The 23,855-nt window shown below is 34.1% G+C and overlaps 1 protein-coding gene and 1 pseudogene across 2 annotated transcripts; both read right to left on the bottom strand.

Annotated features, from left to right (window-relative positions):
• Positions 1–8,516: 8,516 nt before the first annotated feature.
• G3PP5 (Major facilitator superfamily protein) lies at positions 8,517–11,298 on the bottom strand. 2 transcript variants are annotated; one of them, XM_088509778.1, is made up of 4 exons: positions 11,001–11,292; positions 9,859–10,897; positions 9,314–9,417; positions 8,517–9,230 (listed from the first exon to the last, which is right to left on the bottom strand). In XM_088509778.1, exons 2-4 carry the CDS (start codon positions 10,838–10,840, stop codon positions 9,177–9,179), a joined length of 1,140 nt encoding a protein of 379 aa, XP_088365904.1. In that variant the 5' UTR covers positions 10,841–10,897; positions 11,001–11,292; the 3' UTR covers positions 8,517–9,176. The 2 variants fall into 2 exon arrangements, with proteins under 2 accessions (XP_088365904.1, XP_016189281.1); XM_016333795.3 differs by having other exon boundaries at positions 8,517–9,417; positions 11,001–11,298.
• On the bottom strand, positions 10,925–20,933 carry LOC107630601 (ABC transporter D family member 1-like; annotated as a pseudogene).
• Between the last annotated feature and the right edge of the window lie 2,922 nt (positions 20,934–23,855).

Below are 23,855 nucleotides of genomic sequence, written 5' to 3'. Positions count from 1 at the left end.
TATTTGGGCTTGGCTTTACTTGCAGAGAGAAAGTGCGAAGTGGGCGGAGACTTTAGTTCAGGACGTTAGGGGTGTTAATATTTAGTGAGAATATAAGTTCGAGAACGTTAGTGACACTTAACATTGTCACTAACGTTCCAATGCACCCCTTTGCCTCACGTTAAAACCCACGTTAACTAGGTTAACGTGGCTTTTAACGTTGCCTTGTTAACCTTCGAGAACGTTAGTGACACTCAACATTGTCACTAACGTTCCAGTGTGCCCCTTCTTGCTTCACGTTAAAGCCCACGTTAACTAGGTTAACGTGGCTTCTAACGTGGCCATCTTTAGCCATCCCAACGTTAGTGACAATGTTGAGTGTCACTAACGTTGGCTCATCCTTCATTCCTCATCGTTAGCTTCCATGTTAACCAAGTTAACGTGGAAGTTAACGTGACTCTTGGGGGTTGTGTGGTTGCTTCAACGTTAGTGACAATGTTGAGTGTCACTAACATTGTCGACAACTCTTCATCTCTTACGTTAGTTCCCACGTTAACCAAGTTAACGTGGGAGTTAACGTGGTACTTTGCACCATAGGCCAACGTTAGTGACAATGTTGAGTGTCACTAACGTTGGCTTCTCTTCCTCCCTTAACGTTAGAGGCCACGTTAACTAGGTTAACGTGGCTTCTAACGTGGCCACTTATGAGTAATTGCCAACGTTAGTGACAATGTTAAGTGTCACTAACGTTGGCTCATCTTCTCTTCTCCACGTTAGAGTTCACGTTAACTTAGTTAACGTGACTCTCTAACGTGGGCATTGATGGCTTTTTTTTGAGAGTGTTATTGGCAATCACTTTTCTCATTAACCTTGCAAGTTACCTCCCCTTTTCTTGCTTCTTTTTGGTCCTGAAATCAAGCAATAAAGTGCATCAAAGCTCTAGTCCAAGTCATGAGTAATGCAACATAATATTTGTCACTAAACTTATGCAAAATCCTCATGAAATTATGTAAAATGCACAATGTATGCTTGAATCAAGGCATAAGTGAATATCTACCCAAAACTAGCTTATTTCCTAAAGAAATGCATGAAACTAACCTAAAAACAGTAAAGAAAAGGTCAGTGAAACTGGCCAAGATGCCCTGGTATCACCTACCTGGTTTTGCTGCTCCTAATTCGGTTAGACTTTCAGGTGGTCCTTTAGCACTTTTTCCTCCTAAATCACATCAAGAACAACTTTAAATCCAAAAACCCTCAACTAGCCAAATCTCCCTCAGCACGTTAGGAAGGGATATCTCACCTTAGACTTACTGGAAATTAACGTTTCTTGGCCCTCAAGTCAAGTTAAGCATGATTCCTAAGGAAGAACATCAAGAAAACACATGTTTGAGCATGTTTCCTTGAAAACCGAATTGAAAGGGGAAAGGAACAACCATCTCACCTTATTTCCATCCTTGATAAGTTACATGGTTATGTAGAGGAAGAAGAGAGATTCATTTTGGTGAAATCAGAGTTTTGATTTGAGTTTTAGTTCAGAAGAAATCAAGCTTTGAAGATTAAGTGTTCATGAAGTTTTCTCTCTTTTCTCTCCTTTCAATTTCGGCCAAAGGGAGTAAATGACCAGCCTTGGAGTGTCTTGGGGGTGTAAGGTGAGTTGTGATTGGTTGGCTTGGAGGTGGAATAAAATAATATTAAAATATCTCAGGTGTATGACTACTGAAACTAGATGTATCGGAACACTTGTAAAAACATCTCTAAAAATTATTTTCTGAGCTACTAGCATAAATGACACTAGTAAAATATTTATTATGAGAATAAAACATGTATAATGAGGCCTTAGCATTGCTAAAGTCATCAGAGAGTGCTGGTGCTAAGGTGCACCAGTAAATTATGAACCTGGTTAAACCGATTTTCTATTTTTAACTAAAACAGACCAAGTAACCTTATAATATCATTCAAGCATTTTCTAATACTAATATAATGATAATATAATTAGGAAGACAAATTGGTAGCGCTCAGTTTTCGGTATGATCTAGACATATTGAAAATTGGATCGTTACAATCAGCACATCAAGAAGAAAGAGTTCCAACCTGGGGACTTAGTCCTCCTTTATAAATCTCGACTGAGGCTCATGCTAGGCAAGTTGAGATCAAGATGGGAAGGTCCATACAAAGTAGAGAAGGCCAAACCGTACGGAGTTTATCACCTAAGCCATCCTTCACACTCTGAACTTATCAAAGTTAATGGACATCGTTTAAAGCTGTACCATGGCGAGAAGTTGAAGAAAAACAAGGAGCTTGAGATCTTCCTCTTGGAAGATCCCCACATAGCCGAAGACTGAGCTAGTGGAGCGTCCAACTTATAGACGTTAAAGCAAAGTACTAGGTGGGAGACAATCCACCATGGTATGATCGTTCTTTTCTTTATTTTTAGTTTTCTTATTCAATAACTCTTCTCTTCATTAGTACATTTCATGCATCTGCATTTCCATACTAAAAAAAAAAAATTTCACGCGACGCGACTGCCCCATTGACGCGTCCGCGTCGTAGGTGTGGGAGAGAATAATAAATTGAAAGAGAGTCACGCGAGAGTGTGGATGGAGGCATGCCAATGGCACAAATCGTCCCATGCGACCGCGTCGCTGACGCGGCCGCGTCATATGGGAATAATGGCCTCCCACGCGACCGCGTGCCCCACGCGGCCGCATGACCTGGATTTCGACGTAAAAAGGGTGCACGACCGAAAGTTGTGCGATAGTGGTGCTGGATTGGTGCTGAATGCATAATCCTTCCCACGTGGCCGCATGACCCACGCGACTGCGTCATATCTTTCTAAAGCCCACTCACGCGATCGCATGCCCTACGCGATCGCGTCACTTAAAATTTGGCACTAATATGATTTTGAACAAAGAGTTGTGCGAGTGCGAGGCTACCCTCGCGCCATTAGCCTAAAACGGGTCACGCGACCGCGTGACCGACGCGATCGCGTCAATCCATTTCAACGCAAGTCGCGCGACCGCGTGCCCCACGCAACCGCGTCGCTTGCGCCGCACAGTTTTCCTAATTTGCCAATTATCATATCTTTTTCTCCCCATATCCTATTTTCCCTTTTCCCTCCTTATTTCTTCTCCCTCCCTTCCTCCCTTCTTCCTTCTTTCTCACTTTTTTCTCTCTCTCACCCCCGTTAACAAGGTTCTTCTTGTTCTCCTTCCCTCCTTACTTTTCTATTATTCTTCTTATTTTTATATGTTATCTTCTTTTCTTTTCTTTTTACTTTCATTACCCATATCTTCTTTTTCTTCCTTTCTTTTTCCTTTTTACTTGGTGTTATAAATTTATTTGAGTCATTGTTTTTCATTATATGCTTGTGGATTGTTGTAAATTTGTTTGACAATTATATATTACTTTTTAAGGGATTACTTGCATGTTCAAATTTTTATTTTCAAGAGCTTCTCCTACATGCATGCTACGTGTTTGTGAAAAAGCCCATATGGCATTATGACCTTCTTTACATTTTTCTACTCTAATATTCAATGCTTGCTTTTCACAAATCCCCTTTACTATTTTATTCATTGAATTTAATTGTCAATACAAATGTGATGGTTAGTTACGAGTGATAACATATTTAAATTGGACATTGAATGCTTGATCTATGCTACTCATGCCTTTGCCTGCATGCCAATAAACCTCTTGCATTTCATTGTCCTACATGCACTTGCTATATTTCCATTGATGAACTTTTCACATGTAATCTGGACCATGTGTTAACGTCATTCTTCTTTATTGTGCATTGATTATCACTTACATCACCCTCTTCCATGCTTCACCCCTTTAAATTTAATTTACTTTCTCTTCCCTCTTTCAGGATGGCCACCAAGAAAGGAAAGGAGAAAGCTACCCCCAAACAACCAGCAAGAAGAGGTACAAAAAGAGCATTAGTGGCAGAACCCTCTTCAACTATAGTTAAGCCCTCAACAAAGAAGATTAAGAGGATCATAAAGGTTGATGATAAAGAAAGAGCCTTCCCAGCAAAGGACACTGCGCGATTCCCCAATCGCTACTGTGAGCAGATGTTCCCCATCCTGGCTGAAAGGAGTTACAACAACGAATACCTTCTTCTCCTCCCGCCCAATATTGCTACCTTTGTTGAGCCGCAAATTTCCCGAAGACAATGGGGTTTCCTACAGAGACAGCCAAGGCAGGTCAATCTTTCTTGGGTAGTCGAGTTCTACTCCAACTTCCACCTGCCAACCATGCAGTCTGTCTATGTCCGTCAGAAGCAAGTCCCCATTACTGAAGAAGCCATTCAAAAAGCTCTAGGTCTTCCCCCTGTTCTAGAAGGATTGGACGCCTTTCAAGAAGCCGCACTCAAGCGCCAGATGTACCAATTTGACTGGGACGCCGTTCTCAGAGTTATCACACTATCTGGCAGCAGATGGATCTACGGATACCATCGTACCCGCCCTAAAGGATTATCGGCTTCGGTACTTACCTTGGAGGCTCGCGTATGGGCACAGATTATGTCCTATTACGTCTTTCCGAGCACTCCTGAGTCCTCCTTCACTGCGGACATGGCCGTTCTACTATTGTGCATCCTTACAAACCAACCTCTGAATCTACCAAGACATATCTGGAATGCCATGGGACACGTACAAATCGCGGGCAACTTACCTTTTCCCGCCCTGGTCTCAGATCTTGTTTCAGCAGCCGGAGTCTCCTACAGAGCTGGGGACACCAAAGCCATGCTCCCACGGGATGATCAGTATGTCCCCAACGGGAAGTACCTTCGACTTCCAGCAGCCACTATTAGCCAGCCTACTGAACCGGTTGAAGATATTCCTTCTTCAACACCACAGGCACCTACAACAGCCCAACTGCTCCATCAGATACTTGACAAGTTGGATCGGCATGAACAGAAAGCTAAGCTGCGAGAGCGCCGTAACAAGCGCCGATTCACATACCTCAAGGAGCTGATCATGGGAAAATTCAAGGACTCAGACACCCCGGTCTCCACTTCTTTTACCAGCACAGGGAGCCATGATGGTCCCAACTGTAGAGATACTGCTACCAGCCCACCTTTGTTCTTGACAGATGGCACCGAGGACGGTGCAAAGCCTTAAGTGTGGGGAGGTCGGTCAGTACCTGACTTCCGGAGGTAATTTCTCTTCCCTAACACCAATAAATTAGGATATTTAGTTAGTTTTTCTTTTGTAGAATAGGATAAATTGCATAGTAATAGATTAGTTGCATGCATGTTCTGCTTGATTGAAAAGACAATAAGTTTCTTCTAAGACCCTATCGTTGGAACAAAATTTCACTAATTTTAATTAAACTTTTATGTCAAATTTGCTTGAAGTTGTATTTGGAACATGATTTTTGAGCTAAAGAACACACAACCTGTGAGATTTGAGCCTTTATGAATGGTTACATTATTTAACCATAATTATTTTATTCTTGTGTGTTTACTTCTCTATGATTGTAATCCATATTTTGTTTCATCCTATATGTCCAATGTTTATTATATTTATATGTTTGCATATGATTGAGGCCATTATTTGTTTAGCTCACTTATCCAAATTAAGCCTACCCTTTCAATTACCTTTGTTAGCTACTTTGAGCCTTTAAATCCCATTTGTTCTATATTTTACCACATTACTAGGCTTAAGCGGAAAAACAATTATATATACCAAATTGAATCTTTGGTTAGCTTAAGATAGAATTGTGTGTGTTATTTAAGTATGGGAAATTATGGAAGCAAAAGATAATAAGGGAATGTGTCATGATAATATACTAGAAATTTGGATACCTACTCATGAGAAACTGTAAGAATTAAAAATCTATGTGCATTGATAAGCTATGTTATTTTTATGTTTCTATGTTCATGAAAATATATATATATATATATATATATATATATATTCAACAAATAAATAAGGGGAAAAAATTACCCCAATGCTAAGTCAAGCATTCAAAGATCAATGCATGTATGATAAAATCAAAATAAAAGGTTGAAACATGAGTATGGAATGTGAAAGGAATTTTCTGGGTAGCTTGGTATGAATTTTAAAAGTTACATGGAATATATATAGGTTATGTTAAAGCTTGGGTTAATTAAAGATTCAATTTATAAGCTTACTTAGCCATATATGCATCCTTACCCTTACCTTGGTCCCATTACAACCTTAAAAAGACCTCATGATGTTCGCATTGGTATATTAAATGTTGTTGATTGGTTAGGAGAAGAACAAAACTTAGAGAGCATGATTAGAGAAGGATAGAGTGATGACCCTATACACTAGAGAGACTAGAGTGTACATACATCATCAGTGAGGGTTCCATGCTTGAATTTCTATGTTCCCTGCTTTCATGAGCTATTCTTGCATTTTTATCTGTTCTTACTGTATAAGAATTGAGTTAGTAGAATTTGATTTGTAATTGTTTTGAAGAGCTTACTTACTTTTGATCAAGTGGACAAAAATCATATAGTTGCATTCATATATATAGGTTGCATTGCATTGCACAGGTTTTACATGTTCTTACTCATTCATTTTATCTCCTTCAACTAAGCATGAGGACATGCTAATGTTTAAGTGTGAGGAGGTTGATAAACCACTATTTCATGGTTTATATTGTGTTTAATTATGTGGTTTTATCATGATCTTTACCCACTTATTCATTAAATAAGCATGCATTTATAATTCCTTCCTAAAGTTATTGCATGATTGAAAACTTGCTTCCTAGAGACTTTTAATTATGTATTTTATTTCTCCTTTATTCCATTCGATGCCGTGATCTGTGTGTTAAGTGTTTCAGGCTTTATAAGGCATGAATGAGTTGGAGATTGGAAAGGAAGCTTGCAAAAATGGATGGAACACAAGAAATTGAGGAGATGACCAGCGAGAAGCGACGCGGCCGCATGGATGACGCGACCGCGCGGCATGGAATAGCACAAGTGACGCGGCCGCATGGACGACGCGACCGCGTGGCAAGGCAGAACGCCGAATGACGCATCCGCATGAATGACGCATCCGCGTGACATGCGCGATCTGCATAATCTGCAGAATCGCTAGGGCCGATTTCGGGCCTTATTTTGACCCAGTTTCGGCCCAGAAAAGCAGACTAGAGCCAGAGAACATGCAGAAACCAAGAACAACATTCATTCCGCATAGTTTTAGTTTTTAAGATCTAGTTTTTCTGTCCTCTAGGTTTTCTCTCTGCACATTCATAGTTTTTAGGATTCGTTATTTTTCATTGTTTTTGCATTGGGATATTGAGAAGAGTTATTGCCTCATCAAGACTTCGACATTCTAGTTCGTTCTCTTTACTTGTCTCTTACTCTTCCATGTTCCTTAATTTACTTAATTTTACTATTGGATTATTTTAGCATTTATTAATACAAGAATTACTTTTATTTTCAATTAATCCTCTGATCATTATTTATCATGTCTTCCTTTAATTTCCTTTCTTATGTTATGAATTTTACATTTACAATGAGCGAGTAGTTCCCTAACTTGATGGGGAGTTGATTGAAAGGAACCCTTGATTTGGGATGCTCAAGAAAAAGATTGTAATTGGGTTTATTGTTGGATTGCTCTCTAGTCACTGACACCAATCCTCCTAAGAGCAGATTGGAACTTGTGGATAGAAACAGCATTCCAACTTGTTTGACTTTCCCTTACTTAGTGAGGGACAACTAAACATAATAACCCTCAATTGTCAATTGATCTTGAGAGTACTCCAACAAGAACAGAGCTTCTAGCTAATCAACTCCCAGTCAAGGCTTTTATTTAATTTTATATAAATTCTCTAATTTAATTTTTTGCCGTTCAACTCAAACCTTTTTGAAAACATCTGATTAATAAAATAGCACACTTTTCTGCAACTCATTGGGAGACGACTTGGGATTCATACTCCCAGTATTTTAATTTTAATTTCTGTGACACCCTTCTAAATTGATAAGCGAATTTCTAGTTAGTTGAGAACTATACTTGCAACGCATATTTTATAATCATTCTTAACTTGCCAATTTCCGCCCACATCACTGGTTTATACATCTGTGCAAATATTGGCACACCATTGACTAATTCAGTTCAGTAATATTCAGTCAATTATATTGATTTCTTCTCCTCTATCTCTCTATTTTGTTTTTCTGTTCTGCAGCTTGATCTCCCTCTTTCTTTACAATTGGCTCTTTAGAGGATAAAAGTACATTTCTTTTATTAAAAAAAATTACTTTTACTAAATTTTAAATTAGTTTGGATACAACTTAAAAAAAATATACTTTTATTTAAGAAAAGGAAAAAAAACTTGTATTTCAAGTAAACAATTTGTTACTTTCTAAAAGAATAAAAACAATTTCTTATATTATCTATTCAAACATAAATTACTTTCTAATAAAATATATCTGAAAAAAACTCTCTTTGAAAAAAATACTTATTTCAAAAGTCAATCCAAAAGCTCTCGTCAGGAATATATGATGATTACAATGTACAAAAAGAAAATCGTTTACTAAGAGGCCATCTATAACACAGATCATTAGAAACGAAAATCTCAATAACAAGTATGACCTATCCATTAAACAATACGACAATAGAATGAACAGTTAACAACATCAAAAAGTGTTGAAATTTTCTATCCAGAAACATTCCTAGCTAACCTGAGAACATGATACAAGAATACAACAAATGATGCTTTTCAATAATTCCTCTATATACTATCAACAAAATGGCCTAAATGAAATGGAAAAATCTAATGGCACCCACTTTGTACTTCTCTTTGTTCTAACCTCTTTTTTTTTTTTTGTAAACTTAAGTTTGTAATTTTCAACTAAAAAAAGTTGGAAACTGAAATAGAAAAAGAACTTTGCCCGTGTCAAACTTGAGTGTTCATATAAAATAGTCAAATGTGTGCAAAATATTTAAAGTCACTTTTCTGGAAGCTTCGCACTTATCTCAGTTCTTGCAACACGAATCAAGAATAAACCAGCAAAGAGAATAGACAGAATCAGCATAAGAAAGACACTGTTCCATCCTCTAGTTGAAATATAACCTGCCAGAAGTGGTCCAAGAGCAGCTCCCACAGAACCAGTACCGTCTATGATTGCAGTCACAGTAGCCACTGCACGGGAATTTCCACCATTCGTGCTCTGCGTACCAAGATCAGCTGCCACAGCAGTCGTGATTAAGGAGTATGGACCATTAACAAAGAATCCCGACGTAAACATTAATGCAATGTTGGCCAGCATAGAGAGGCTGCCAAAAGCACGATACAAAATAAGAGCTGGAATTGATAGGAACAAGAACAGTATTGATGTAATGGCACGTGCTTCAATTACATCAGAAATGAACCCTGCTGTAATTCCGCCAAGGACTCCTCCAATGTCAAATATCATTGACAGTAAACCGGCAGTCTTGTGTGATATATGCATACCGGCAACAGCTGCAACGATCACCGAATGAACAAAAGCAAAAGAATATTACCATTAAAACCAATGGTAAATCAGCATGAGTTAACATAAACACTAGCAACATATGTAATGATATTTGCCTTTTTCATAGTTGGATAACACTTGATTCTCATTACCCTTAAAAAACAAAATAAAAAGCACTAATTTCCATATGACAACTTATCAAAACAGTGCCACTTGAACAAAACGAAGACAAGGATAATATAGCAAAAATGAATAAAGAACAATTTTTGAACACCCCCGACTTAAAAACAACAGCATTAAATCATGGAGAGAAACATTTAATCCATGTATTAGAAAGATATTGCAACTAGTAATATAAACTGGCTGATATATTAACACAATACGTAAGACTCAAAATGGCAAACAAGTTCTATTAGAGATCATATATTATTGCATGTATCAGCAATTACCAGTGTGCCTTATGTAGAAGGGCAACCAATACAGAAAAGTGTAAGCGACAAGCTTTGAGAAAAAGAGGCAAAAAGCAAAAGATGCTACTCCTGGTATCTTCCATGCCTCCAGAAACCCAATTGCAGATGAAGAATCAGAAGAAGCTGCATCTTCAGACTGAAAAAGCATAGCTTCCTCTGATTCTGTTCCCTGTGGATTCTTGACCAAGCTCGTTTCTTGCGCACTCATTTCAACCTCAATTCCAGGACGCACGAATCCCATATCCTCTGGACTCACAACAAGAAACACATACACCAAAATCCCCACAAAAATGATCAGAAGTCCGGGCACCACAAATGACCAACCCCATCCAAATTCCAAAACTCCAGATGCTACAAACGAACCAACTATGTTCCCCACTGATGTATGTGAACTCCACACCCCCATTATGAATCCCCTCTTGGATTCACCAAGCCAATTCCCCACAACTGCCACCACACAGGGCCACCCAATGGACTGAAACACTCCACAAAAAATCTGAACAACAACAAAGTATCCGAACACATGAACATCAAACCAGTACCCCAACCCAAAAAGCACAGTAAAGATCCCACTCCCCATCATCCCAACCACAAGAAACAGCCTCAAATCGATCCGATCGCCAACATGACCGGCGAAATACATGCCTACGGAGTAGGAACTAAGGAATGCCAGATCAAGCTCACCGAGCCGGTGAGTTCCATGGGCGTCATTGAAAGGGGGCCAGCCTGCATCAGTGGGACTCAAATTGGGAGCTTGAGTTGAATTCGAAGGAACTGTGGGACCAAGAACACTCTTAACAATGCTTGGTGGCTTCCTAGAGGCATGGAAGGAAGCATATGCAAGAAACGTGACGACAAGAACACAGGTTTGATGGAACAGTCGGGTTTTGTTAGGGGGTTTCAACCCTGGGAAAAGTGTCAAAACCGGCGGAAGGCTCAAACTATTGAATTCCATTGACATTGGGTCATTGGGATTTAAATTTACAAGCAAGAATCTAATTATCTAATCCACCAATAACTGCACCAAGAACAATTCCTTTTGTCACTAAGATGAGATTCTATAATTTGAGGAATTTAAAAAAATGGATCTAAGATTTTGAGATTGGATTGGAACTGCATACCGAATGACTGAAGAACCTTGCGATAACTGAAGTGAAGAGTGAAGATCGTGTGGTTTTAGAACGGAATCGTCGGATTTGTCCTGTCTTGATGATTTTGGAAGAGAGCAACGGCTTTTATCAGCGGTGAGCAAAGTGCAATGAACATGGCAGTTACATGAAAGCAAAGAAGGCTTCTGCAGAATATAATGAGGCAGGCGACTGGAAGAAGAGTCAAAATACGTTTGCTTCAGACATCGGTTACTGGATTTGTGTCCTGATGCTGCTGCAGAGTGGAGCTAGACAAATTATTCAGGGGCCATGTTTTTTTTTTTTTAACAAAGATATGAAGACTCGAACTCGCAACCTCTTAGATGAGTATGAGGAGTTTATGCCATTTGAGCTATTATTTATTGCCTAAAATTTGAAAAGATAGGAGACTCGAACCCGCAACCTCTTAATTGAGTATGGGGAGTCTATGTCATTTGAACTATTACTCATTGGCATGTTTAATTCAGGGGCCATGTTTAATGATTTATTAAAAATATTTTATATTATTATTCTTAATGATAAAATTAAAAAAAATAAATATATAATTTTGTTTAAATATATATACGAAAATATATATATATATATATATATATATATATTTACTAGCGGCTCAACAGATACGTGCCGTTTTTTCATTGTTTTTAAAAAATTAATTTTTTGTTAATATATTATTTATTTTTTAAATTTATTTGATAAATATTTTTTTGTTTTTTAATATTAACGTGATCTTATTTATATCTTATTTTGTTGAAATTAAAATTACTATAAAAAATCTTTAAAATTTTAAATTAAAAAAGTGCACAATAAAGAAGTAATATAAAATTGTCATAGTTTAAAATTTTAGATAATATATAAGGTGAAATATTCGATAAAGTAGATTTGTATTCTCAATTATCCTTAAATATACAAAGAGTATTTTCAGAATGATAATATTTCTATTGTATTTTTTTAAAAGCTTTGAATGTCGTCTATTAATTTATAATATTTTTAATTTAATTTTTTCAGCCGTTTTTTAATTGAGTTAAAAAATATTTTTATATTTTTATTTTTAAAATTATAAATTTAATATCAATAATTAAATTTAAATTGAGAAAAGTGAAAAAAAATTATATTATTATTATGTATAATAAAATTAAGATAAAAATTTACCAACATTGTTTATAAATTAGTTATTCATATATTAAATTTATTTATTTTCTTAATCTTATTTAATTAAAATAAATTTAAAAATTTATATTCAAAACATTCTTTATCTATGCATATTTCTAATAGATAAAAAAATTATTTCTTTAATCTTATATTAAATATCTTTAATTATTTTTAATTTTATTATTATTTTAAAATTATTAATTTTTATTTTGATTATATCCATTTTTTCTTATCATTTCTTTTACATGTATAATAACTATTATTGTCTCATTGTTACTATTATGTTGCGTTGTTTTATTTCTTTTCCTTGTTTTCTTCTTCTGTTAACCCCAACCACAATCAATTACCATCGTACCATTATGGCATCTCTCATTTTTGTTCATCATTTTGATCCATAACTATCCATTATATTAAATTTTTGAGTTGTTAAAGATTTGCTAAAAGAATTATTCTTTTGTTGGATTTAGATATCTAGATATATAACTATTATATAGATATTTATTTTTCATACTTGCTTGTTAAATCATACTTTATCATTTAAGAAAAAATTTAAGATCTCAAGCATTCAGAAACTTTGTATAGAATAATTAAATAAAAAATAAAAAAATCTATAAGTTATTTAATTTTTTTAATATATAGAATAATTAAATTTAAATTAATTTAGGTATAATACTAAAATCATTAAGTTGTTATTATGTGTAACAATGAAGATAAAAATTTACAATTTTTTATAAATTTATTTATTTCTCAATTTTATTTCATCTAAAGTAGATATAAAAATTTATATTTAAATCACTCTTTTCTTTCGCATAATTTTAATGGCTAAAAAACTTTTATTTCTAATAATTTATATTCAACATTTTAAATTATCTTTAGTTTTATTATTCTTTTATAATTTTTAATTTTTATTTTCATTATTCTTTTTTCTTACTATTATCTATCTACATATTTATTATTGGCTCACCGCCACTCTTATATTAGCTTATTCTCTCTTTTTCTCTTTCTACATTCTCTTCAATCGCAATTAGTTATCACTATATATTAATTTATAATTATTACACTTCAATGTGAATACTACTTTAAAAATAAAGTAAAAAAAATTTCTTGTAACACTTTGTGTGAATCATACACTCCTACAAATCACAACTAGAAAATAGATTAATACAGACAGATTTAGTCTTTATTACAGACGGATTTTTGGTTACTGAAGAAATTACCGACGGATTTTGTCCCTCTGTAAAAGCCTTGTCGGAAATTATTTACCGACGGATTTTTTTCCGTCGAAAAATTACCGACGGATTTTTACCAGTTACCGACGTATTTTTCCTCTGTAAATTCTCCATCCATTTCCCTGAAACGTCAAACTTTTCGACGGATTTTCCGTCTGTAATTACAGACAGATTTTCCGACAGATTTTCCGTCTGTAATTACAGACGGATTTTCCGACAGATTTTCTGTCGGTAATTACAGACGGATTTTTCGACGGATTTTTCGTATGTAAATACAGACATATTTTCTGACAGATTTTTTGTCTGTAATTTGAACCTTGAAAAATCATCCCACACTCTGAATACAGACAGAAAATCCGTCTGTAAATCCGTCGGTAAGGTAAAATAATTTTTTTTTAAATTTTTCTATTGTAAAATAAATATTTTAGATTTGTTTTCTAAATTTACTCCATCAAACACATTGTAAATTGAAAAAAGAAAGCCAAAAATCACATAGATAAACATAATATTCATCACATGATACCTATAAAATTGGATGTTATTTTTCAACACCATTATCCAATATCTCACTATCTCAATAAAAAGATACTCCAAAATTTCTTTTAAACTACAACAAAGAAGGGTATGACTTTCAGCCTAAATTTTAAAACTATTTCCTCATGCTCTCTTTAAAGTTTAAACTCTCCAATCTAATCTGAGTTACATGATTCTTCACTCCATGGTAGACTCTTATGTGGCTGAAACTTGAAAGTATTTGTTCATCTACTTCTTCTTCTTTGATTTGTTTGCATTGGACTGAGCATATGCAGTTTTCTGGTGTCAAAAAATAGGACATGGAAAGATTTCAGAAGTCTAGCAATGTTTTATAGGATTAATAAAAAATGAAGGAAGATAACAAAAACACAACTTTAAAACAGAACTGCAAGAGAGAGAGAGAGAGAGAGAGAGAGAGATGCTTGCATAACTATATTTAAAAAAGTCAGCACAATCCAGTAAGATGTACAATTTAAAAACTTCAATCTAATAATAACTATATTTAAAAACAATCACATATTATTTTTGAATAAATAGATAAATTGAAATTAGATACCTGCTGCTTGAGATCATAAGGGTCAGCACCCTTCTCCTTCATGTCAGCAGTTTTTGCAGTTTCTCTCTCAACTTCCTTCTCATAAGATACTAATAGAGTAGATACTTGAATGCTGAAATTACTATAGCTCTAAATTTATTTATCTCAACTAAGGCATATCTTGAGAATGCTTTCAGAACTGACTAAATCCTAAAAACGACAATCAGTAGCAAGTAAAACTTTCAAGGCAATATCATTATCAATCGGAGTACCGTAGAACCCATAAGTTGTAGGAGTGTAGAACTTGAGTATAGCAAAGTTGTAGTTGCATATGCATATAAATATATGTTTACCACCAAACAATAATATCTAAGATTTTCATAAATAACTCAAACACATGTAGAATTAATCTATTATGACAGGATAGTTGTCCATCCCCACCATATATACATCTGTGTGTGTGTTAAGAGCATATCTACAGAAGGTACTTACCAATACTTTGCTCATGGCAGCTACTCTTAGTGGCAATGGCCTCAAATTACTTTTAATTTGGGGAACAGCAGATGGTGAAATAATAGAATTCATGGATGTAGATGATGATATCACTTCTGTGATATATGATTGTGCCCTTGACTTTGAGAATCCAGAACCCTGGACAAGAGAAGAAGAAAATAGGAGGTAGGGAATACTTCATATTAATATAAAATAATGAACATTGAAGATATCACAAGAACCAGAATCAGAAATATTTGAACCTTTTTGTTCGTGGCAAATGCTTCTTGAACTGTCTGTGCATCACGCTGTTGCTTTGTCTGAGATGCCTTCATTGTATCAATCACCAATTCAGAAGAAGAGTCCTCCCTGTAGCAAATTTGAATCCTATAAATAATAGCATAGATCCAAAGTTGAACAGCAACAAGCAGCATAGTAAAGTTCAAACCTTCTATAACGAACACTCCAGCCTCCCTCACCATCTAAGGATAAAACTACATCATGGAATGCAACTAATGTTGGACGATGTGATATGGTAATGCATGATGTTCCCATGGCTTGAACTTTAGTACAAAACCGTTCTTCCATGTCAGTTGTGACAGCACTTGTGCATTCATCCAGAATTGCAAATTTAGGATTATGGTAGAAAAGCCTAGCCATGCATAATCTTTGTTGCTCACCCAAAGAAAGTTCATCACCCCAGTTTACCTCTTTTTTAGGGAGGTAATGGTCCAAAAGATACTCGAGATCAACCTTGGACAGATGTGCAAGCAATTCAGATGAATAATAAAGTAAAGAAATATAACAATTCAATATAACTAAACAGTAATGTGGCATTGAATTATCAGAATAACAGCAACTGTAGCACCAAGGTACTTCAATAAAAAGTCCTGAATCATGCCAAACCACCAATGGTCATGTAGGACACTACTCAAATGCCTAACCAAGGTCTTAAACTTCTGCTGAATGTGGGCATCTTCTCTCATCTCTCCACCATAAAATGCTATACTTTCCAAGTGAGTCCTCAATCGCAAGTGAAGCTGTCGATAGTCTCCTTCCAGTTGCTACTCTTTGGACATTAGTTTACCAAATAGAGGAGAGCATTTTCTGATTGTGGTCCCAGCTACAAGTACATAGCCCTGAAGAGGAAACAACATTTATTGAGAATATAAAGAATGATTTCTGCGTAACATTTGTCTGACAGTCTCCAGCCATCAGCAACATATCTAGAAAAAATGTTAACAGTAACTGTCAATGAGACATCTGCATAACAGAAAACTTCAATTATGGTGGTACCAATATCCAGAAGACATATTTTGGACTTGCATATGAACACAGCCGCCAAGTGTATAGCAGTCCATCAGTTAGTGCAGTTAAATCATCCCAAACAATTTCACTTAACTTTGAGCAGAACTGTGGCACATCGCTTGCAATTCTTTGCTCTGGGTTAGTTATCCGACCATCACAATGTGATATTTTGTAGTACACCATATTCTGGAAGAAAAACAAATAATAAATACAATACTGACAATATAAGCAGAAATTCACAGTTTCATGAAGAAACTATTCTGGCGAATCCATAATCTTTATGCACCATAAGCCCCACAATAAAATTCTAAAAATATTTTGTGATTTCAAATACTGAGAATTGAGAGTAAATAAGGAAGTGAATTTGACTTATAAACAGGTAAGAGATAACAAACTCAAGTAGGATTAACGTAAAAAATAAATGCAGATACTTCCAACGACTGCAGGAACCCCTAAACAGATCAGAAGTGCAGTATAAACACCAAATATATATAACTAGTAGTAGTATTATTAGAACAGAGGGCAAGTGATGCAGAGTCTGAGTTACAACTAGTCTACAAATGAAATTACACTACTATTCACTCTGCTTCTGCTCTTGCTCTTATTGGATCCCCCAATGCAAAATATACATCTTATTTTTCTGGGTATGATGCATTTATATCTGGTAATTTAATAGTGTAACACTGTATATGTTCACCGGGAACAAGAACATGAACAAAAACTGGTCAATGTGGGTAATGTCAAACAGAAAATAATACCAACAATCAACGTCACATGATGAATAAGAAGAGATTGATGTGTGTAAGTGGCATTAGCAAAAAATGAAAGCATAGAACTAAGTACACATTTCCACAGGATCAAAAAGAAGCACAACATCTGATTAATTATCATAATCAACATTTACACTCAGTGGAAGTCGAATGATATAAATAAAAATCCCAAGCATGCATATAGATAAGTTATTTTTGATAATTTGATTTTGATGCATGACAAGCATGCATAAGTTTTTCACATAGGCATCCAATGACGTGTTGCCATATCATTGAAAGTATTTGGCCGTTATAATAATTACTTCAAAATTCATAGAAGCAGGGAATAAGAATAGATGAGCTTATATAACATTTTATATTGACACTTAAATATATATTTTCTGTTGTTACTTTTCCTCACATGTCCAAGAAAAAAAAATTAAAAGCATGTGGCCTCAATTTTTCAAGTAAGCAATCCAAAAGAAATAGTAAAGTGAAATTGACTGAAATTGACTATCAGAAACTGCTTCTCTAGTTAGTTATTAGACTCTTTTTAAAATTATATTTAATATAAAAAATTATACCTTATCTCCATCAGTGAGGGACAATCCTTTCTGCTGAGCTTCCTTTACTTGTCTTTCATGGTGATCTACTTCTGAAACTTGAAAACAGTGAAAATAGTGACACCACTGGTGAATGCTTGAGTGGAATAACATGGAAGCCCCAAAAGACTTAAGAATTATAGAGAGTACCAAAAAATACTAACCATTAACTTCCAAAAGGTTATTTCTGCTCCCATCAGTTCAAGAATCCTCAGAATCATTAGATTTGGTTGTCAAGCAGTATCTTGCCTCAGTTTGTTTGCCTGAAATTCTCGCTGCCACTGATCTGCGGTGTAATCTCCTGTATATGATTGGATTTGGTTGTCTTGCCTTTGTTGTTTCAAGATATTGCAAACCAAAATGAAGAAGTCAGTGAAACAAAAAGTCAACTATTGTTCTGTTCTAAAACAGAAGGCATACTCAAAGAAGCCATGATTAAACAAGTGGATCACTGGATTTTAAAACAAGCAAAAAGTCATTGCTCTATAATACATTAACAACTCCTGAATCATTTGCATTCAGAAATTGAAAATAAATCCTCAACCCACCTATGATGACACACTTTAATTTCCTAATTTGGAGGAATGCCACACTTCAAAATCAAAGCTATAACTATAACTGATTACACAATGATCCATCATAACAGGGAATTATTTCATAGAAGCTACAATTCTTCCTCCTTAACTAAAGTAACAAAAGATATGTGATTGATTTATATCTAAACCCTAAACCTATTGCAAGCGCTAACTTGATTTTGACCTAAACATCAAGACTAAAATCATGACCAATAGATAACAAGAAATCACAAGTTGATATCAATTCTGAATGAAGAAAATGGAATCGAGAAAAAGAAAAGGCTTACAGCGACGATGTCAGGGTCACACTAGGGAAGCTGATCTTTGCCGGAGAAGAAGTTACCAACGGAGTCAACTATCATTCCAAGCTTCGCCATTCAACAACAACCACCAAGTTTCCACTGAGTTGAACGAATCGTTGCAGAAAGGACCGAGAAAAAATCTCTTTCTTCGCTGATAATAAAATAATTGATAAACCTACAACAAGCTCAATCAGCATCAACACAACAAGAAGATAGAAACTGCTAAGAAAAATTGATAAACCTAAAATTGGCACAGAAAAATTGAACCCTAAGCACCAGAATCACAAAATCAGAGTATACCTAAAATTCACTAAGGGAGCAAACGCGACAAGAGCGGCGACGTAGAGAGTTTTGTGACGACGGCAATGAAGGGAGCAGATGCAACGAGAGCGGCGGCGGAGGAAGCTCATGCGACGCGAACGGCGGTAACGGCGGAAAAAGCTCATGCGACGGAGAGAAGAAGTTGTTCGTGCGACAGAAAGAGGAAGAAGCTTGTGTGCAGTGTGAATAAAGCTCGAAACACTCAGGTTAAAATAAGTTTAAATCAATATTACCGACGGAAATTTTTAAATTACAGACGAATTTTTCGTCTGTAATAATTTAACAAAACGTACCATTTTTGTCCATTTAATTACAGACAGATTTTCTGTCTGTAACTATTTCCCACGAAAAAAAATTCTTTTTTTCCGACAGAATTATCGACGGATTTTTTTTTCCGTCTGTAATTTATGCTAATTCATTTTTTTTATTTTCCGACAAAAAATCCCTCTAAAATTTCGTCTGTATTTCTGTGGGATAAAATCCGTCAGAAATATCTGTCTGTAATAACTAGTTTTCTAGTAGTGAATATAAGGGTAAAACGTGTTAATAAGCCAAAGCCAAACCAAAATTTCACAAATAAGCCAAATTGAAAATCGATACATGAATAAACCAGAAGCACATTTTCATGTAATTCGAATTAGGCTAATTCGAATTTCACATTCAATGTAATTCGAATAACACTGATTCGAATTACACACACACACACACACAAGCACTAATTCGAATCAAACTGATTCGAATTACACACACTAATTCAAATCAGTGTGATTCGAACTACACACACGCAATCCATAGTAATTCGAATTGGCCAGCTTCGAATTACTCAATTTTTGGTACTCATAGTAATTCGAATTAGTGTGTTTCGAATTACTCATTGTTTGGCTATAAAAGGAGTTTGAACCAACCTCATTCGAACCACTCAACCCCAAATCCCGCCCAACCAAATCCCAGAGAAAACAACCTAAAACGACTCTAACAAAGGCCTGAACAGAATATTTAGCAGATGGGGGATAATCTAGACAGACTTTATCGCTTGGATTGAGTAGCCCATATAGCTGGTGTCGTCAACGAAGAGGTAAGTACGAACTCATCTTTTTAAAAGTAGGATTGAGCAACTTATTTGTTTCTTTATATATGTTATGTTAGTGGTTTTGATAGTGAATGATGTTGGTAATATTGTATGTGAATGATTTTATAGTTTTTGTTAGTGATTTTGTATGTGGTTTGGTAAGCGGTTTTATAATTGATTTTAGTAGTGTTTATGTTCGTGATTTTGCCTTGGTGGTTTTATTAGTGGTTTAGTTAGTGTTTGTATTAGTGGTTTTGTTAGTGGTTTTGTTAGTGGTTTTGTTAGTTGTATTGTCAGCGGTTTTTCTTGGTTGTTTTGTTGGTTGTTTTGGTGGTGGTTTTGTTGCTGGGTTTGTTAGTGGTTTTCGTGGTGGTTTTGTTAGTGGATTTGTTAGTGGTTTTGTTGGTGGTTTTGTTAGTGATTTTCGTGGTGGGTTTGTTAGTGGTTTTGTTCGTGGTTTTGTTAGTGGTTTAGGGTGTTGTACTGTTAACGGTTTTGTTAGTGATTTTGATTGGTGGTTTTGTTAGTGGTTTTGTTGGTGGTTTTGTTGGTGGTTTTGTTAGTGGTTTTGTTGGTGGTTTTATTAGTGCTCATTCACAAGAACGGACGAAGATGCACCAACAGGTCTCGAGCTAGAACCGGCTACTGTGCCTATAGTGTGGGTATTCCGGTTCGAACCCCCAAGCTAGATACCACGTCAACCAACTTCACCAACAGCTCAGGTGTCCTAACCTCATGAAACTGCCGACGACAATGAAACAGGACTTGCAAATCCTCATTACTGGCTATGCTGAAACAATCATACTTCACAGTTTCTTGCAGCACTGAGATTGGAATGCGATAAAATAACTTCTGAACCCGTTTCACGCCTAGCAGACCAACTTTCTATTGTATAGAATTTGCAAAGTCATCATATCTCGTCGTTGGCCTGATAAAAATACTTAGAGGATCCTTATCGGTGAACTTCACACCAGATCGTGTTTTTCTCTTAATTGATCCTCTGTGATGCACCAACACTACAAAACTCTCCCCACTAGTCATTTTGTCACTCTAATGAGATCAATTCACGTTCACACCATATTTATACACGTCTGGCCCTTTATAATTCGAAGCAGCATCATTCGAATTATACCATGACTAATTTGAAGCTGGCCAATTCGAATTACTATGGATTGCATGTGTGTAGTTTGAATCACCTTGATTCGAATTAGTGTGTAATTCAAATCAAGTTTATTCGAATTAGTGCTTGTGTGCGTGTGTGTAATTCGAATCAGTGTGATTCGAATTATATTGAATGTGTAATTCGAATTAGCCTAATTCGAATTACATGAAAATGTGCTTCTGGTTGATTCATGTATCGATTTTCAATTTGGCTTATTTGTGAAATTTTAGTTTGGCTTTGGCTTATTAACGCGTTTTACACTAAATATATCAAAGGAGTAAACTTAACTTTTTCTATTATGAGTATTTTTTTTATTATTTAATATACACAAAGTCATATATTTTCATTTATAGTAAAAGTTAAAAATTAAAATTAAATGATATTAGTACTTTTTTGTTTAAAAAAATTAAAATAAAGCACAAAAATAAGGATAAAAACTAAAAAAATAATAATTCTAAAAAAGGATAATATCAAATTTTATGCCATTATGTATGAGAATAATGATTTATTTTATTACATTTTTTTTATACTAAATAACAAAAAAGTTAAATTTTTTGTTCATTTTTTGTTACTTATTTTACTTATTTACAGTTGTTTAAATTAGACTTTATACCTATTGAGTCGTGTTTTCTCCAAACAAAAAAATAGTTATGAAGTCATTTTTATGTTCTTATGGGAGTACATTCATTATATCATAATTTTAATAATTAATGTAAATTTTAAAAAATTAAATAAATTTATATTTATTTTGATCACATTCAAGAGTGAATTATATGTATTCCTATAGTCAAGAAATAGACTTGACTTCTTCTATAATTAGTAAGTTTTACAATAATTTAATTTATAAAAAAATATTTCATCTTTTTATCTATCCTAAAAATATTCATAGTTTTGATTAACATAATTAAAATAAAATATAAAAATAAACCTTGAATAAAAATAAAAATACAAAATTTTGAATCTCAAAATATAAAATAGTTAACAGATAAAAAAATTACTTAAATATAATTTTTTTAAAGCACTCCATGAACTTAGATGAATAAATATTATATGCAAAATGAATCATGACAGATTGACACAAAAATTATTGTGCGTAAATTTTTTAAAAAAATAATAAACCTCGCTCATTAATAATAATATTGGAACTTAAATTTTAACCTAATTGATATTATATATTGTGTAGGTACTTAGAATATATTAAAAGAGTACGTTAATAATTTGAAGAGAAAAATTATTTTGTGTAAATTTATTTTTTAAAAAAATTATCCTTGTTGAACTATTTTACTTTTATTCCTTAAAAACATATGCTAATAAAAAAATTTGTAACAATAATTTACATCCAATAGGAATATCTTAATGAGGTTACTAGGAAAAAATGGGTAAAAATTTTTTTCTTTAACGTAATTGACGAAAGAATATTTTTAATAATAAAGTCTTTTTAAGAGTAATATTGGAACTTAAATTTAGACACCAATTATCATTATATATATATAAGTATCAAGAGTATATTGAAATAGTATGATAATAATTTAAAAATAAAAATTACTCTTTATATATTTAATTAAAAAAATTACCTTGATTAAACTATTTTGCAAGTGGAGCCATTTTAATAATTTTAGGATTGAGAGTGAGCAATTTTTTTAAATTTTTTTTACGGTTGAAAGTGAAGCAGTTACATGATTCTCTCGTGAATTATTGGAGAATTTACAAAACGTGAGTATGTGAGTGAGTATGTAGTTTTAAATTATAAAAATAGGAGTAAAATAGGAAAAAAGAATTGGATACCAAACCCCCCGTATTTCCATTATATCTTGTTATAGATATATTATACATTTTTCTTTGTAAAAAAATAAAATAATCTTATAAGTAAATAAAAATACATATCATGAATAAAGTAAAACAATAATTTATAAAAGTTATTATTTATAATTTTTGTATCAAAAAAAGGTTATTCAATGTTTTTTTATTTTTAAAATTATCTATTATTAAATTTATGTCAAAAGTAGTTACTGATTTTTTTTATGTAGATGAATAAATTATCTGTAAAAAATTTATTTGTCATTTTACTTCGGAATCTTGTCTTTATCATTTTCATTGTTGAAAAAGTTCTGTTGTTGTTTTAGACACTAATATTAGTATAATCAAAACAAGACGTATTAATCTATCAACTATGTGATAAGTTCTTGATTTTTTTTTTCCAATTTGTTGCACAACTCAAAAAATGCACCAACACTTTTCAAATGATTTGGTATATCCTGCTGATAATGTTGCAACTGAGATTTCAAAATATTTAGTTTATTAGAAGGAAAGTCAAGGGGATAAAACTTTTCTACTAACTTGCTAATTTCTTCGATGTTAGATGATTTGGAATTGTCTTTGGGATCTAAAGCACAACTTAAAGTCAAAAACTCTATTATTTGCTCATTAAATATGTTATTCAACTCTTGTATCTGAGAGTTAATTGTTGCCAAAAATACATCTATTAGATAATGATTCTTGTAACACCCTAACTTTTAGCACCTCATGATCGTATTAAAAGTCCAGACGTCACGTACCTCTAAACCTTTTTATTCTATACTATCTTTATTTAATATTGAGCCTTCGCGAATACGTACCGATACTTTAATTAAGAAAACGATGATTCTTTATTTTAAGCCACTTAACCACAAAGGTATATATATATATATATATATCCTATCCCCTCTAAAAACCAAAATAATAAACGACGAGAGGAAGATAAATTCTAACAACTCAACTTGTGAACATAATCTTCTATGCTTCTGTAGCTCCGCACTAAATCT

Source organism: Arachis ipaensis, chromosome B3 (genome assembly GCF_059453495.1).
Source record: "Arachis ipaensis isolate K30076 ecotype BB chromosome B3, ASM5945349v1, whole genome shotgun sequence".
In the NCBI taxonomy this organism is placed as follows: Eukaryota; Viridiplantae; Streptophyta; class Magnoliopsida; order Fabales; family Fabaceae; genus Arachis; species Arachis ipaensis.
The sequence above is the reverse complement of the archived record's forward strand: the minus strand, read 5'-3'. Positions and strand labels throughout refer to the sequence as shown.